Source organism: Anomaloglossus baeobatrachus, chromosome 10 (genome assembly GCF_048569485.1).
Source record: "Anomaloglossus baeobatrachus isolate aAnoBae1 chromosome 10, aAnoBae1.hap1, whole genome shotgun sequence".
Classification (NCBI taxonomy): domain Eukaryota; kingdom Metazoa; phylum Chordata; class Amphibia; order Anura; family Aromobatidae; genus Anomaloglossus; species Anomaloglossus baeobatrachus.
Genome location: NC_134362.1, coordinates 38,945,403 through 38,963,699, shown reverse-complemented (window position 1 = coordinate 38,963,699; position 18,297 = coordinate 38,945,403). Strand labels below are relative to the sequence as shown.

General features: G+C 52.9%; 1 protein-coding gene across 1 annotated transcript in view; it reads right to left on the bottom strand.

The window, feature by feature from the left end:
- SF3B2 (splicing factor 3b subunit 2) overlaps window positions 1-18,297 on the bottom strand; it is a 91,198-nt gene that overhangs the window by 6,582 nt on the left and 66,319 nt on the right. The window contains 6 exon segments of the mRNA XM_075325334.1: window positions 9,017-9,125; window positions 10,917-10,977; window positions 10,980-11,008; window positions 14,289-14,431; window positions 14,535-14,642; window positions 14,724-14,831. Of these exon segments, the coding sequence (XP_075181449.1) occupies window positions 9,017-9,125; window positions 10,917-10,977; window positions 10,980-11,008; window positions 14,289-14,431; window positions 14,535-14,642; window positions 14,724-14,831 (558 nt within the window).

The window sequence follows — 18,297 nt, the reverse complement described above, 5'->3', positions numbered from 1 at the left end:
AGATTCTCGCAAGGGCTCGAATGGGGAGCCCTGAAGTGACCCTAGGACTAGATTAAGGTCCCACGGTTCTAGAGGCCGACGGTACGGCGGTGCCAGGTGGGCTACTCCCTGGATGAAGGTCTTAACCTGTGAACGAGCGGCCAGTGGCTTCTGAAACAGGATTGATAACGCCGATATCTGGCCCTTTAGTGTTGCGAGCGAGAGACCCGCATCTAGGCCTGACTGCAAGAATGCCAACAGGGAAGGAAGGGAGAAGGCGAGAGGAGAAGAAATATTCTGCTCTTCACACCACCTGAAGAAAACTTTCCACGTGCGGTGGTAAATCTTTGATGAAGATGGCTTCCTGGCCCTAATCATTGTCTGAATCACTCTTGAGGAAAAACCAGCCTTAGCTAGAACCCAGGATTCAATGGCCAGGCCGTCAAATTTAGGACCTGTGAGTTCTGATGGAAGAGAGGCCCCTGCTGCAGGAGATCTGGACGGTCTGGAAGGCGCCACGGAGCGTCTGCGAGGAGCTGAGTTAGTTCCGCGAACCATGCTCGCCTGGGCCAGTCCGGAGCCACTAGGATGACCGGTATCCCTTCCGCCTTGATCTTCTTGAGGACCCTCGGAATTAGAGGGAGCGGAGGGAAGATGTACGGGAGACTGAACTGGCTCCATGACAGGGTGAGGGCGTCGACTCCTAAAGCCAAGCGGTCGCGGCACCGCGCTACAAAGTGCGGAACTTGACGGTTGAACCGGGAGGCCATTAGGTCCACGTCCGGAACTCCCCATCTGTCGCAGATCTGGTTGAAGACTTCCCGGTTGAGGGACCATTCTCCGGAGGCGAGGCCTTCCCTGCTGAGGAAGTCCGCCGCCCAATTGTCCACGCCTGGGATGTGTACCGCTGAGATCAGGGAGTGATGACACTCGGCCCAGTGCAATATCTTCTTGACTTCTCGCATCGCCCCGACACTTCTTGTGCCTCCTTGGTGGTTGATGTACGCCACCGCCGTCGCATTGTCCGACTGGATCCTGACCGGGCAACCCTGTACTAGGTGCCGAAACTGCTGCAAGGCTAGCCGGATGGCTCTTATCTCCAAAATGTTGATCTGGAGACAACTCTCTCTCGGTGACCATCGGCCCTGCGCTGTGTGATGTCGAAACACTGCTCCCCAGCCCTGGAGACTGGCGTCGGTGGTCACTATCTTCCAGTGGAGCGGGAGGAAAGACCTCCCTGATGCGAGGTTGCGCTGATTGAGCCACCAACGGAGGGAGTTGCGGGTCTCCGGCGAAAGATGAAACCTGCGGTCCAGAGAAAAGGGAGATCTGTCCCACTTCTTCAGCAAGGCCAGCTGGAGGGGCCGGAGATGGAACTGTGCAAAGGGTACCGCTTCCATCGCCGCCACCATACGACCGAGGACTCGCATGCCGAACCTGATGGACACTTGGCGCTGACGCCGAAGAGCGCGGAGTCCTCGTTGTAGGGAGGAGATCTTCTCCTGTGTGAGGAAAACTCGCCCTTGGATGGTATCGAATACCATGCCTAAAAAGGTGATCCGACGGGCCGGGATCAGAGAGGACTTCTTCCGATTTATCAGCCACCCTAACCGTGAAAGGGTGTCGATCGTGACCTGAACCCCGAGACGACAGTCCTCGAAAGAAGAGCCCTTTATCAACATATCGTCCAAGTACGGGATGACCATGACACCCCTGGCATGCAGGACGGACATGGCAGCAGCCATGATCTTCGTAAAGACCCTGGGTGCGGATGCGAGGCCGAAGGGAAGAGCTGTGAACTGGAAGTGATCTTCCGCTATCGCAAAACGGAGGAACTGTTGGTGAGAGGTGGCTATCGGGACGTGAAGATAGGCGTCTTGAATATCCAGCGATGCCAGGAATTCGCCTACCTCCATGGACGCGATGACGGACCGGAGTGACTCCATTCGAAACGGCCGAGGTCTCACCGACCTGTTCAGAAGCTTTAGGTCGAGGACGGGACGGACAGAGCCGTCCTTTTTGGGGACCACGAAAAGGTTGGAATAGAACCCCTTGAAACGCTCTGCGGGAGGGACTGGTACCACGACTCCGGTTCGGAGGAGGGAGTCTATGGAGTGAAAGAACGCGCGAGCCCGCGCGGTAGACTCGGGAGGGCGAGATAGGAAAAAACGTCTCGGTGGCTTTGCCTCGAATTCTATTTTGTAGCCTGATGTGATGATCTCTCTGACCCAGGCATCGGCGGTCAGGGGGATCCACACATGCTGAAAACGAGACAGGCGCCCTCCCACAAGTCTGGCGCTGCTGCGCGCCGACCGCGAGTCACTTGGAGGAACGACGGCGGTAACCAGAAGAGGATCTCGTGGACTGGCGGGGGCGTGAACGCCAGGCGGGATTGGTCTTGAATGACGGGGTCTTCCTGTCTCTCGGAGGAGAGCGGCTTTTCCGCGGCTGGGGATTGGAGCTGAAGCTGCGAAAGGACCGGAAACGAGCGGTGGAGCGCCGATTCTGGAAGCGCTTGGGGCGCAATTGGGGGAGAGATGTACTCTTTCCTCCCGTTGCATCGGAGATCAGCTGGTCTAGCCTATCTCCGAAGAGACGCTCCCCTAGGAAGGGCAGGGAAGTTAGTGACTTCTTAGAGGCCGCATCCGCGTTCCAGGAGCGGAGCCAAAGGGCTCGACGGATGGCCACATTGTTGCTGGCGGCCTGGGTCGCGCAACTTGCAGACGCCAGGGCTGCATTGAGCAAGTACTCACCCGCGAGGGAAATCTGCGAGGCGATGGGAACCAGGTCCGGATTGGCAGGAATGGCGCGGAGACCGCCGCGTAGCGTGTCCGCCCAGGACATCAGGGCCTTCGCCACCCAAACCGAGGCGAAGGCCGGAGAGAGGGATGAGCCCGCTGCCTCGAAGGCGGAACGGGCCAACCTGTCAATAGTACGGTCCGTAGGATCTTTGAGAGACGTACCGTTAGTGAGTGGAAGGACTGTGTGAGAAGACAGGCGGGAGACTGGGGGGTCAACCACAGGGGAACCTGCCCAATCCTTTCGAAGACCCTCAGGAAAGGGATAATGCAAATCGATGGACTTACCGCTGGTAAATACCCTGTCCGGCTGTTGCCTGTGGCTGCGCAGTAACTCAGCGAATTCTGGATGTCCGCTGAATGTGTTCTGGGCCCGCTTCACCCGCTTAAAGGAGACCTGGGTGCTCTGGGAGGAGACTGGGTCCACCTGTACCTTCAAGGTCTGGTTTACTGCTTCTATCAGGCTATTTACCATGTGCCGAATATCGGCCGCCTGCTCTGAGTCCTGTAGGGGTACCGCATCGGAATCATCCTCGGAGCAGTCAGAAGCCTCCCTGGAGGACTGACGGTCTGGACCTGGGGATGAAGGTGAAACCTGGGAAGAGTCTGAGGACGAGACCCGGCGGGTCCGTTTCTGAGCAGCAGAGGAGGACCCTGCAACGGGGCTCACCTGCTCCGGGGGCAATTGCGCCGGGTCTGCGGGAATCTGGGCGAGCGTCGGCAGCAGGCGTAGAGCTTGCGCGATGGTCCGAGAAGCCTCAGAGAGGGAATCTACGGACTGGGACAGGGACGCTAGCCAGTCGGGGGGGGGCGGGACGCAGGGCCCTGCAGCATATGGCGCTGTGGCGTCTGCGGTATCAGAAGCGTCGGCCGCGGAGTCCTGCGGAGGCTGCGCGTCTGTAGAACAGACGGAGCATAGTGGGGCGTCCTGACCCTGGGAAAATTTGGAGCTGCAGGAGGAGCATGCAAAAAATAGTGCAAAGGGGGCCTGCTTGGATTGGGTGGGCTTAGCCTTAGGCATGGTGCACACAGGTACTCTCCCTGGTGGCTGCTAGGAAGGAGACAGGAGAGGGTTAACTCGTCCCTAAACTCAGAGAATGCTACCTAGTGAGGGCTACTCCTTAGGAGCAGAGCTTACCCAGGTCCTGCGTGCTGCCCACCAGTCCAGAAGTGGAGTCCAGGAATGAGCTGGCCAGAAAACTCAGAACGCCGGCGTGCTGCAGCCTCAGGGGACCAGAGGCAGGCTAAAATGGAGAGGGGACGCTGGAGGAGGCTGGGGGAGGAGCAGGATTCCGGCGCGAAAAGTCTGGAGGATTCACAGCCCCCACCATCTGCCAGGAGGCAGAGCAGTGGGAGGTACAGAGGGAGACGACCGGCGGCCAATAGCATGCAGCGGGGGCGTGGCTAGGACGCAGGAGCGACTAGGCCGAAGCCGGGGACTAAATTTATGGAGGGGGCCGGGGGAAAGAGCAGGGAAGTCGGATCCTACCTGCAATCGGCGGCGCCGGCTCAGCGATGGATGCGGTGCACGCAGAGCTCCCTGGCCCTGCCTGTGAACAGCGCTGCTCGTCCAGGAAGGCTCCGGGGGAGAGCGTGCTGAAGGCAGGGTAGTAGGCATCATGATGGGGGTAGACAGCCCCCTATCAGGAGAAGGCAGCGTGACAGGGCCCCATCTATCACAAACGCTGCTGAGGTTCCATCCCTGCTGTATTCCCCTGTACGCCCTTTGGGGTGATACCTCAGGGCGAATCAGGGGTGCCCACAAAACAACCTGCCCACACGCGCACCCCCGGGAGTGGTACCACGGGGACGGGCGGGGGAGAGGGCCCCGAAGTCTCAAGCCCCTGCGACCCTGGGGAGCGGTACCCACGGGGCTGCGGAGAATGAGTGAAGCGAATACCTGCAGAGAAGAAGACGACAGGTATGAGAGCGATGAGCGGCGCCGAAATAAAATAAAAAAGCGCAAAAACATACATGGCTGAGGGGGGCCGAGACGGCCCACATCAGCCTCCTACGACACTAAGCTAAAAACTGATCTGAGCCCGCCTCCGGCTCGGGGTGTATGCTGCTAGGGAGGAGCTAACTTTTTTATGTTTACTTAGTGTCAGCCTCCTAGTGACAGCAGCATAACCCATGGTCCTGTGTCCCCCAATGAAACGATAGAGAAAACCGCTCCCCACCCTGACAGGCTCGCGTCCGTCGTGACCACCGCCCAGGATGGGGGTAGGAAGGACTTTCCCTTTGACAATGAGGTGGGAAGAAGCCACCACTGAAGAGATTCCTTGGCCGCCTGAGAAAGGGAGACGTTCCTGTCGAGGGACGTCGACTTCCCGTCCCATTGGCGGAGAATGTCCCATTGTAGTGGACGCAGATGAAACTGCGCGAAAGGGACTGCCTCCATTGCTGCTACCATCTTCCCTAGGAAGTGCATGAGGCGTCTCAAGGGGTGTGACTGGCCTTGAAGGAGAGATTGCACCCCTGTCTGTAGTGAACGCTGTTTGTCCAGCGGAAGCATCACTATCGCTGAGAGAGTATGAAACTCCATGCCAAGGTATGTTATCAATTGGGTCGGGGTGAGATTTGACTTTGAAAAGTTGATGATCCACCCGAAACTCTGGAGAGTCTCCAGCGCAACGTTCAGGCTGTTTTGGCATGCCTCTTGAGAGGGTGCCTTGACAAGTAGATCGTCCAAGTAAGGGATCACAGAGTGACCCTGAGAGTGCAGGACTGCTACTACTGCTGCCATGACCTTGGTGAAGACCCTTGGGGCTGTCGCCAAACCGAAAGGCAGGGCTACGAACTGAAGGTGTTCGTCTCCTATAACGAAGCGTAGAAAACGCTGGTGCTCTGGAGCAATCGGCACGTGGAGATAAGCATCTTTGATGTCTATTGATGCTAGGAAATCTCCTTGAGACATTGAGGCGATGACGGAACGGAGGGATTCCATCCGGAACCGCCTGGTTTTCACATGCTTGTTGAGCAGTTTTAGGTCCAGAACAGGACGGAAAGACCCGTCCTTTTTTGGCACCACAAACAAATTGGAGTAAAAACCGTGACCTTGTTCCAGAAGAGGAACGGGGGTCACCACTCCTTCCGCTTTTAGAGTGGACACCGCTAGCCGCAGAGCATCGGCTCGGTCGGGAGGTGGAGAAGTTCTGAAGAAGCGAGTTGGAGGACGAGAGCTGAACTCTATCCTGTACCCGTGAGACAGAATGTCTCTCACCCAACGGTCTGTGACCTGTGGCAGCCAAGTGTCGCCAAAGCGGGAGAGCCTGCCACCGACCGAGGATGCGGAGAGAGGAGGCCGAAAGTCATGAGGAAGCCGCCTTGGTAGCGGGTCTTCCGGCTGTCTCTTTTGGGCGTGACTGAGTTCGCCAAGAATCTGAGCTCCTCCGATCCTTTTGAGTCCTTTTGGACGAGGAGAATTGGGACCTGCCTGAGCCTCGAAAGGACCGAAACCCCGACTGTCCTCTCCTCTGTTGGGGTTTATTTTGTCTGGGCTGAGGTAAAGATGAATCTTTACCCTTGGAGTGTTTAATGATTTCATCTAAGCGCTCCCCAAACAGTCGGTCACGAGAAAATGGCAAACTGGTTAAACACTTTTTGGAAGCAGAATCTGCCTTCCATTCTCTTAACCACAAGGCTCTGCGTAAAACTACGGAGTTGGCGGACGCCACTGCCGTACGGCTCGTAGAGTCTAGGACAGCATTAATCGCGTAAGACGCAAATGCAGACATTTGAGAGGTTAAGGGTGCCACCTGCGGAGCAGATGTACGTGTGACCGTGTCAATCTGTGTAAGACCAGCTGAAATAGCTTGGAGTGCCCATACGGCTGCGAATGCTGGAGCAAACGACGCGCCGATAGCTTCATAGATGGATTTCAACCAGAGCTCCATCTGCCTGTCAGTGGCATCTTTAAGTGCCGCCCCATCTTCCACTGCAACTAAGGATCTAGCTGCAAGCCTGGAGATAGGGGGATCCACCTTGGGACACTGGGTCCAGCTCTTGACCACGTCTGGGGGGAAAAGGATAACGTGTATCCTTAAGCCGCTTGGAAAAACGCTTATCTGGATAAGCGTGGTGTTTCTGGATTGCCTCTCTAAAGTCAGAATGGTCCAGAAAAACACTTAATTTACGCTTGGGATACCTGAAATGGAATTTCTCCTGCTGTGAAGCTGTCTCCTGCACAGGAGGAGCTGGGGGAGAAATATCCAACATTCTATTGATGGACGCTATAAGATCATTCACTATGGCGTCACCATCTGGTGTATCCAAATTGAGAGCGGTCTCAGGATCAGAATCCTGATCAGCTATCTCCGCCTCATCATACAGAGAGTCCTGCTGGGACCCTGACCAGTGTGACGAAGTCGAGGGCCGCTCATAGCGAACTCGTTTAGGCTGTCTGGGACTGTCGTCCGTGTCAGAGCCATCACCCTGGGATGCAAGAGACACCCCCGGATCCCGGAGCTGTTCCAACTGAGGGGGACCAGGGAGCAATGAGTTAACAGTGCCCATGGTCTGAGTTACTGGTCTAGACTGCAATGCTTCAAGAATTTTAGTCATAGTCACAGACAATCTGTCAGCAAAGACTGCAAACTCCGTCCCTGTCACCTGGACAGTATTTACAGGAGGTACTGCCTGGGTCACCTCCAGCAGAGGCCCCGGCCGAGCAAGTGCCACAGGGGCCGAGCACTGCACACAGTGGGGGTCAATGGAACCTGCCGGTAGAACAGCCCCACAAGCGGTACAAGCAGCATAGAAAGCCTGTGCCTTGGCACCTTTGCTTTTTGCGGTCGACATGCTGTTGTGTCCTCTGAGAAATCTAGGAGGGTATATAGCAAAGGATCCCCAGCGACCGTACAGTGCAATGTAAAGCTGCAAGCATAAAATACAATATACACTTCGGCACCAGTGGGGGTCAGCCCTTGAGGGCAGCTTACCGCCCGCTGAAAAGCGGGTGTGTGGGCACCAGAATCCTGTGTCTGGGTCTCCCAGTCTCCTCTCTCCAGCTCAGACTGCACACAGGAATGGCTGCCGGCTTCCTGTGAAGAGAGGGATCGTGGGCGTGCCTCAAACAAAAGTGCGGGAAACTGGCGTCCCACTGTGCCCAGTGTGAGGGCTGGAGTATGCAAAGCAGACTCCAGCCCTCTGCGCTGACGTTCTGTACAGCGTCCCGCCCTTCCCCTGACTGGCAGGCCTGGGGGCGGGAACGAAACGAAACTAGGCCGCAGAAAGCCGGGGACTCGAGTAATAAGCGCGGCCGTGATATATGCACGGCCAGCGCGGAAGTCCCCGGCGCACCACAAGTCCCAGCCGCGCCGCAGTGAAAAAACTGACAACAGCGGCCGCGCGGCAGTTTCAAATACATGTCCCCTCTCAGCAAAGCTGTAGATAGGAATGGCACCAGCGCGCAGCGCTGTTGTCCCCGGCGCACTAACACACCCAGCAATGCTGCAGTGTGCGCGCGGACTGTACGGGGACACAGAGTACCTTGGCGTAGCAGGGCCCTGTCCCTGACGACACTCCGCTCCATATCCAGCAGATTCCCAGGGGCTGTGGACGGAGCACGGTCTCTGTGCCTGGAGACCGGTAAATCCCACTTCACCCAGAGCCCTAAGGGGGATGGGGAAGGATGCAGCATGTGGGCTCCAGCCTCTGTACCCGCAATGGGTACCTCAACCTTAACAAACACCGCCGACAAATAGTGGGGTGAGAAGGGAGCATGCTGGGGGCCCCATATGGGCCCTCTTTTCTTCCATCCGACATAGTCAGCAGCTGCTGCTGACTAAACAGTGGAGCTATGCGTGTATGTGTGCCTCCTTCGCACAAAGCATGAAAACTGAGGAGCCCGTGATCCCACGGGAGGGTGTATAGCCAGAAGGGGAGGGGCCTTACACTTTTAAGTGTAATACTTTGTGTGGCCTCCGGAGGCAGTAGCTATACACCCAATTGTCTGGGTCTCCCAATTAGGAGCGACAAAGAAATGAGGTATTACACTATATAGAACAAGGAAACTAAGGAGTATAGGATCAAGTCCCATATGGGAACGGGGAGGGAAGGGGGAGGGGAGCAAAAAAACACAACACTGCTTATCTTAACTGAACAGCCAGCGCTTCAATACAGACATTTTGGAGCTCTGTGTATAGTCGGCAGAGAAGGGGGTCAGGAATTAGGAAGCTGTTGTAGAGTGCAGCCACAAACATCACCGCTTCTAGAAGCTTCTGAATTTCTCTACTCACCGATGAAATATCATATATGTGCGTGGATCCCATTATCGCTCCGCCAACCGTTGCCATCCTCTTCTCTGGCAGAACCGTGAAAAGTAACGGCGTCTCCGTACTATCCAAAAACGTGAAAGAATCCATTAGTGTAAATATTTACAATAAGTGTGTGTGTGCGTGTATATTATATATATTTTGAAAGAGAGAATGAGAGAGAGAGAGAATGAGAGAGAGAGAGAGAGAGAGAGAGAATGAGGGAGAGAGAGAGAGAGAATGAGGGAGAGAGAGAGAATGAGGGAGAGAGAGAGAGAGAGAGAGAATGAGGGAGAGAGAGAATGAGGGAGAGAGAGAGAGAGAGAGAGAGAGAGAGAGAATGAGGGAGAGAGGGAGAGAGAATGAGGGGGAGAGAGAGAATGAGGGAGAGAGAGAGAGAGAGAATGAGGGAGAGAGAATGAGGGAGAGAGAATGAGGGAGAGAGAATGAGGGAGAGAGAATGAGGGGGAGAGAATGAGGGGGAGAGAGAGAGAGAGAATGAGGGGGAGAGAGAGAGAGAATGAGGGGGAGAGAGAGAGAGAATGAGGGAGAGAGAGAGAGAGAATGAGGGAGAGAGAGAGAGAGAATGAGGGAGAGAGAGAGAATGAGAGAGCGAGAGAATGAGGGAGAGAGAGAGAGAGAGAATGAGGGAGGGAGAGAGAGAGAATGAGGGAGGGAGAGAGAGAGAATGAGGGAGGGAGAGAGAGAATGAGAGAGAGAGAGAGAATGAGGGAGAGAGAGAGAATGAGGGAGAGAGAGAGAATGAGGGAGAGAGAGAGAGAGAGAGAATGAGGGAGAGAGAGAGAGAGAGAGAGAATGAGGGAGAGAGAGAGAGAGAATGAGGGAGAGAGAGAAAAAGAGAATGAGGGAGAGAGAAAAAGAGAATGAGGGAGAGAGAAAAAGAGAATGAGGGAGAGAGAAAAAGAGAATGAGGGAGAGAGAAAAAGAGAATGAGGGAGAGAGAAAAAGAGAATGAGGGAGAGAGAAAAAGAGAATGAGGGAGAGAGAAAAAGAGAATGAGGGAGAGAGAAAAAGAGAATGAGGGAGAGAGAAAAAGAGAATGAGGGAGAGAGAGAATGAGGGAGAGAGAGAGAGAGAGAGAATGAGGGAGGGAGAGAGAGAGAATGAGAGAGAGAATGAGGGAGAGAGAGAGAATGAGGGAGAGAGAGAGAGAGATTTGAATTTGAATTTGAAATTTGAATTTGAAATTTGAATTTGAGAGGGAGAGAGAGAGAGAGAGAATGAGGGAGAGAGAGAGAGAATGAGGGAGAGAGAGAGAGAATGAGGGAGAGAGAGAGAGAGAGAATGAGGGAGAGGGAGAGAGAGAGAGAATGAGGGAGAGGGAGAGAGAATGAGGGAGAGAGAGAGAGAATGAGGGAGAGAGAGAGAGAATGAGGGAGAGAGAGAGAGAGAATGAGGGAGAGAAAAAGAGAATGAGGGAGAGAGAAAGAATGAGGGAGAGAGAAAAAGAATGAGGGAGAGAGAAAAAGAGAATGAGGGAGAGAGAGAATGAGGGAGAGAGAGAGAGAGAATGAGGGAGAGAGAGAATGAGGGAGAGAGAAAGAGAGAGAAAGAGAGAGAGAAAGAGAGAGAGAGAAAGAGAAAGAGAGAGAGAGGGGGAGGGGAGGGAGAGAGAGAGAAAGTGAATGAGAGAGAGAGAGGGGGAGGGGTGAGTGGAGGTGAGGGTGAGGTGGTGGAGAGTGGAGGGGGAGGGAGTGTGAGTGGGGTGAGAGGGAGGGAGAGAGAGGGGAGGGAGTGTGAGAGTGGGTGTTGGGTGTGTGTGTGTGTGGGGTGTGTTGGGGTGGGTGTGTTGGGGTGGGGTTGTGGGGGAGTGTTGGGTTTTGTGTGGTTCTTTGTGTTTTCGTTTATGGTTCCTCATTGCTCTCTTTCTTTCGTCTCCTCATCTCTTCCAACAATAAGTTCTGGAGTCTCCATTCCAGCTGGACTGAAGAGAATCCTCCAGGGGTGATGAGTCCACTGCAAGGGTCACAACAAAGCACATTATGATAAAAGCTACAAGAGCCTCCGCCATGTTATTACAGGCACTTACTATAGACAATATCTGGACCTTCAGGGTAAAAGCACAAAGCCCTCATTGGATGTGCAGAGTAATACAGCAGCGCATACATTGTACATTGTACATAATTGACCTGTGGTGTAGATATATAATCTGCCGGATGTTTGGAATCCATTAGTCTTCACCCTTGCAATGAATGGGGTGAAATTCTACAACACGTGGGGGTCTTGATGCTGTAAATCCGCCTCCTCGCGTGCATTTATGTCCGGCTTATACTCCAATGAGAGGCACATACAGTGCAGCATATCATGCACGGAATATCCGCAGACACTTCACACTCATGGATTCTAACCCACAGCACGATCATTTACACTGCGGATGTTGTTATCAAGGATTTTATTGTTTGCAATGGGAGGAATATTAAGCTGAAAAGCTGTGCATGTGTCGGAACAAGCTGGATGGTGATAACTAGTAATGAGCGAGCGTGTCACTGCGAGGATTGGGGGCATTGGGTGCAACTTGAGTACAGAGTATAATGGGAAATTCAAGGATTCTAAACTCCAATGCTCAAAACAAACGAGGACATTTGCTCCCCACTAGTGATCGGTTTTAGATGGGCGAGGGTCTGATTGCTGGGACCCCCCCAATCACTAGAATGGAGCAGGAGGGTGAATATGCCTGACAGCTGCTCCATTGAAACCCTATAGGACTTGCAGAGAAAACTAAGTAGTCCCAGAGCTCGGCCGTCCGGTATGTGCGGGGCCCCGGCACTCTAATGCTGATAAAAGCACCCCGTTCTGGTGATCAGTGGGGTCCCACAACCACCCCCCTCCTGGAACTAAAAATTATCTCCTGTCCTATGGGTAAGTGATAACTCCTTGCAACTAGAATATCGATTTAAAGGGGTTGTCCTGGTTTCCCCCTCGATAAAACAATAACGCTCACCTCCGCGGCTGGCGTAGCGCCGCGGTTCACGTCAATGGGGTGCATGTGATATTGTGACATCACACGAGTCCGCGTCCAATCAGCGCCAATTTCTCCCTCGACACCTTTGGGGCAAAGAAGTTAATCCACGGGAAGTGACGCTGCCGCCACTCCATGTTGATTGCTTGTGTGGTCCGAAGGCGGGGAGCCAGAAACCAGACCCGACAGGAGGTCACAAACCCACGAGCCCCGGGAAAGCAAACTGTGGAACCGTGCCAGCCACGGAGGCGAGTATATGCTTTATTATTCTACCTGGGGAAAATCAGGACTCAGAAGGGATCGTCCTAATAGTGGACAACCCCTTTAACAGCACCGTTTTCACTAAAATATTTGCAGTAAGATTAGAAAACCAAAAAATAAAAATGGCCGTATAATATTTTATGAACAGGGAGACTTGATTTACAGAAGGGGTCATTATTTAGGATATCCCGTAAAGTGTAGTTAAATATAATTTAAGAGAGGAAAAAGCCTCTGCCTGTCCCAAAATTCATTCATTGATGGGTGTAGATGAATATAGGCTATGTGCGCACGTTGCGTTTTTTCCAGCGTTAACGCCAAATTGCATGCGTTCAGCTTCCCCAGCAAAGTCTATGAGGAGTCCGAAAATTCAATGCGCAACGCTGTGTTTTTAAACGCAGCGTTTTGGAAGCCAAAAATCGCTGCGGAACAAAAAGCAACATGTCACTTCTTTTGTGCGTTGTAGCTGCGTTCTCCACCCATTGAAATCAATGATGTGGGTCAAAACGCAACCAAAATGCACTTGGAATGCATTTTGGTTGCATTCCGCATGATTTTTTGCCAAAAAAAAACGCAGGTCTTTTCAGTCTCCCTCTGTCTGTCTGTCCCTCTCTCTGTCTGTCGGTCTCTCCCCCTCTCTCATACTCACCTATCACAAGCACGGCACTGCACGGCTGTCACACTGCTCCGGCGGCTTTTCCTCTTTTGAAAATTCCAGCCGCTCATTATTGCTTCTCGTATTCCCTGCTTTCCCCGCCCACCGGCGCCTATGATTGGTTGCAGTGAGTCAGCTGTCACTCAGCATGGGGGCGTGTCTGACTGCAACCAATCACAGTCTATATCGTGCAGTAAAATAAATAAATAAAAAAAAACAGTGTGCGGTCCCCCCCCAATTTTGATACCAGCCAGGGTAAAGCCACACGGCTGATAGCTGGTATTCTCAGGATGGGGAGCGCCACGTTATGTGGAGCCCCCCAGCCTAACAATATCAGCCAGCAGCTGCCCGGAATTGCCGCATCTATTAAATGCGACCGTCCTGGGACTCTACCCGATTCATCCCGAATTGCCCTGGTGCGGTGGCAATCGGGGTAATAAGGAGTTAATGGCAGCACATAGCTGCCACTAGGTCCAAGGTTAATCATGGTAGGCGTCTCCCTAAGATACCTTCCATGATTAAACTGTAAGTTAAAGAAAATAAACACATTACACCAGAAAAAATCCTTTATTTGGAGAAAATGACAAAAAAAAAACCAAAACACACCCTCTTTCACCTCTATTAATCCCCAAACACCCATCCAGGTCCGACGTAATCCACACGACGTCCCATGACGCTCTCAGCTCTGCTACATGAAGCTGACAGGAGCGGCCACTGACCAGACCGCTCACTGTCCCGCTCCATGCAGCAACTGAAGTGAGCCGCACGACCAGCGATGACGTCAGTCAGGTTACCTGTGGCCACCGCTGGATCCTCCAACTGTGACAGCGAGTCGCCCAAGTGACTGAAGTGATCAGCGGTGTCGTCACTCAGGTTACCCGTGGCTACCGCTCTCAGGTGGAGGATTCCAGCTGTGGCTGCGGGTAACCTGAGTGAAGGCACCGATGATCACTTCAGTCACTCAGGGGATTTGCAGTCATCGGTGAGTCCTTCACGGGTGACCGCTAATCAGGGCGCGACACACAGTCAGAGGCGCGGTATGACAATGAAGTTGGGTGAAGTTCATCCGAGTTCATTCTCATCGCGCGACTCTGTCTACTGTCAGCGGGCATGTAGCAGAGCTCAATTGCCGTGGGACCGCACTGCAAAAAATGCATCCAAAGTGCATGCGAAATGCATCCAAAATGCATGCGTTTTGGATGCATTTTTTTGACAAACGCAGTGTTTACAGTTTTAGAGGGTGCGTTCTTTTCCGCACTGCACAGAACGCAACGTGCACACATAACTTTATGCATGCACTGTATGGGTATCTCACATATCAAAATCAGTCTGAATAATCAACTACAGGGAAGCCGATATCTCACCTGTCAGCGGGTGTGATGAAGCCAGTCTCGTCAGGTTTATCCTCGTCGCTTTCTTCCTCCTCTTCCTCGGAGGAGGACTCGTCATCGGACAGCTCTAGCTCTCCCCACGGGGTTCTGTCTATATCTTCTTCATCATTCTTACTCTATCACACATCCATGCCGTACAGTCAGTATTTGCGCATTGACAACACATAAAATAGTGATCATTCTGACACATAAGGAATATATTTAAATCTGGCTTTTTACCTGGAAGTCTGTGGCGTTCGTCCCAAACACATCTCCATACAGCGGTTTCCCCATTTCGTCTACAGGAGGCTTTCCCCATCCCCCGGCGTGATAGCCAAATGAACAGCTCTGGAAGACAAAAATCGGTAAAAGATTCATGAATCTTGAGAGGATAAGTATTGGCACAATCCGATTGTAACATGACCGTACCTCTGGAATAGGAGAATTCAGCCCAGGGATTTTCAGATTGGGGTATGAGGGAGGAGGTCCGTATCTCTGCATGGCAATAAGCCACGGTGGAGGCACCTTATGGGAGTTCTGGAATGCAAAAATAACAGGTTAACCTCCAGTGAACCTTCCAGTGCCTGGAATTAGTGACACGTCATGGGTATGTACGTGACGAGCCGTGCACCCTTTACTCTGCTCGTGTTGTTCTATACCACAGAACTAGATGCTATCATCATTTTTATATTGATGACGTATCTGCAGGTAATATCAGATTGGTGAGAGTCCAGCATTATTATTTATTACTAGAAGGTGGCCCGATTCTAACGCATCAGGTATTCTAGAATTTACGTATTGTGTAGTTTATATATATATATATATATATATATATATAATATTATATATATATTTATTTATTTATATATATTTATATATATTTATATATGTATATTTGTTGTGTGTAGTTACCAAGTGTTTGTGTAGGGCGCTGTAAATGTTCTGGGTGTTGTCTGGGTGTGGGGGTGTGTGAGAGCGGTGTTGTATGTGTGTTGCGTTGTGTGTGTTGCGTTGTTTGTGGAGCGCTGTGTGTCTGCAGCGTTCTGTGTGTGTGGTGCTGTGTGTGTAGCGCGGTTTGTGTGGCTGTGGGGTGCGTGTGTGTGTTTTGAGGGGAGGTATGTTTTGTGCAGTGTGTGTGTTGCGCGCTATGTGCATATATTTATGTATGCCGCGGTGTTTGTGTGTTGGGTGTTGTGTGTGTGCGGCGTTGTCTGTGTGTGTGCGGGTGTCTGTGTAGGGCGGTGTTTCTGGTTCCCAGTGTGTGTGTGGTGCGCATGTGGCGGTATGTGTGTGTTTTGGGGGGAGGTCTGCACCCCCATCGTGCTCCATCCCCCATGCTGCGCACTCCCCATCGTGCTCCATCTCCCATGCTGCGCACCCCCCATCGTGCTACATCTTCCATGCTGCGCACCCCCCATCGTGCTCCATCCTCCATGCTGCACACCCCCCATCGTGCTCCATCCTCCATGCTGCACACCCCCCATCGTGCTCCATCCTCCATGCTGCACACCCCCCATCGTGCTCTATCCCCCATGCTGGGGCCGCCGGGGGCGGGTCCGAGCGTGGCAACGTGTGCCGGGGGCGGGGCTGAGCGGGCGAGGCGTCAGCGTATGCCGGCTCCCTGCACATGTGTACCGGGAGCCGGTGTACGCTGGTAACCATGATACACATCGGGTAACTAAGGGAAGCGCTTCCTATAGTTACGCGATGTGTATCATGGTTACCAGCGTACACCGGCTCCGTCACGATCCCAGCATCGCAAGGTTATGTCCGCCGGGGGCGGGGCAGAGTGTGCCAACGTGTGGCGGGGGCGAGCGGGCAAGGCGTCAGCGTATGCCGGCTCCCTGCACATATGTACTGGGAGCCGGTGTACGCTGGAGCGGGCGATGCGTGCGGAGGGCCGGGGCGAGCGGCTAATCCATGCGGGGGGCGGGGCCAGGCCGAGGCGAGCGGCCAATCCGACAGTTGTCACTCTAACGACACTGTCACTGTGACACAATTTTGAAGCAAGACAGACAGACAGAATAAGGCAATTATATATATAGATTATAGCACCATTTATTCCATGGCGCTTTACATGTGAAAGGGGTATACATAATAGGGACAAGTACAATAATCATAAACAATACAGGTACAAGAGGAGAGAGGACCCTGCCCGTGAGGACTCACAGTCTACAAGGGATAGGTGAGGATACAGTAGGTTAGGGTAGAGCTGGTTGTTCGGCGTTATATCAGACTGAGGGTTACGGCAGGTTGTAGGCTTGTCGGAAGAGGTGGATCTTCAGGTTCCTTTTGAAGCTTGTCAAGGTAGGAGAGAGTCTGATGTGTTGTGGCAGAGCATTCCAGAGTATGGGGGAGGCACAGGAGAAATCTTGGATGCGATTGTGGGAAAAGGAGATGAGAGGGGAGTAGAGAAGGAGATCTTGTGAGGATCTGAGGTTGCGTGCAGGTAGGTACCGGGAGACTAGGTCACAGATGTAAGGAGGAGATAGGTTGTGGCTTTGTAGGTCATGGTTAGGGTTTTGAACTGGATTCGTTGGGAAGCCAGTGAATGGATTGGCAGAAAGGAGAGGCCGGGGAATAGCGGGGGGACAGGTGTATTAGCCGGGCAGTATACTTTAGAATAGATTGTAGGGGTGCGAGACTGTTAGAAGGGAGGCCACAGAGCAGGAGGTTGCAATAATCCAAGCGGGGAATAATAAGGGCATGTACTAGGGTTTTTGCAGCTTCTTGGGAAAGGAGTGTTCGGATCCGGGAAATATTTTTGAGTTGGAGGCGGCAGGAGGTGAAGAGGGCTTTGATGTGTGGCTTGAAAGAGAGATCAGAGTCTAGGATTACTCCCAGGCAGCGAGCGCGTGGGACTGGGGAGTGTGAGCAGCCATTCACATTGATGGATATGTCAGGTGGGGAAGTTGAGTGAGGAGGAGGAAAGAAAATGAATTCTGTTTTGTCCATGTTCCAGAATCGAGCAGAGAAAAGAAGGGAATTTTGTTTACTTACCGTAAATTCCTTTTCTTCTAGCTCCTATTGGGAGACCCAGACAATTGAGACCCAGACAATTGGGTGTATAGCTTCTGCATCCGGAGGCCACACAAAGTATTACACTTTAAAAAGTGTAACCCCTCCCCTCTGCCTATACACCCTCCCATGCATCACGGGCTCCTCAGTTTTGGTGCAAAAGCAGGAAGGAGGAAACTTATAAATTGGTCTAAGGTAAATTCAATCCGAAGGATGTTCGTAGAACTGAAACCATGAACCAAAAGAACAATTCAACATGAACAACATGTGTACACAAAAGAACAACAGCCCGAAGGGAACAGGGGCGGGTGCTGGGTCTCCCAATAGGAGCTAGAAGAAAAGGAATTTACGGTAAGTAAACAAAATTCCCTTCTTCTTTGTCGCTCCATTGGGAGACCCAGACAATTGGGACGTCCAAAAGCAGTCCCTGGGTGGGTAAAAGAATACCTCGATAAAAAGAGCCGAAAAACGGCCCCCTCTTACAGGTGGGCGACCGCCGCCTGAAGGACTCGCCTACCCAGGCTGGCATCTGCCGAAGCATAGGCATGCACCTGATAGTGTTTCGTGAAAGTGTGCAGACTCGACCAGGTAGCCGCCTGACACACCTGCTGAGCCGTAGCCTGGTGCCGCAATGCCCAGGATGCACCCACGGCTCTGGTAGAATGGGCCTTCAGCCCTGAAGGAATCGGAAGCCCAGAAGAACGGTAGGCTTCAAGAATCGGTTCCTTGATCCACCGAGCCAAGGTTGACTTGGAAGCCTGCGACCCCTTACGCTGGCCAGCGACAAGGACAAAGAGCGCATCAGAACGGCGCAGGGGCGCCGTGCGTGAAATGTAGAGCCGGAGTGCTCTCACGAGATCTAACAAGTGCAAATCCTTTTCTCATTGGTGAACTGGATGAGGGCAAAAGGAAGGTAAGGAGATATCCTGATTGAGCTGAAACGGGGATACCACCTTAGGGAGAAATTCCGGGACCGGACGCAGAA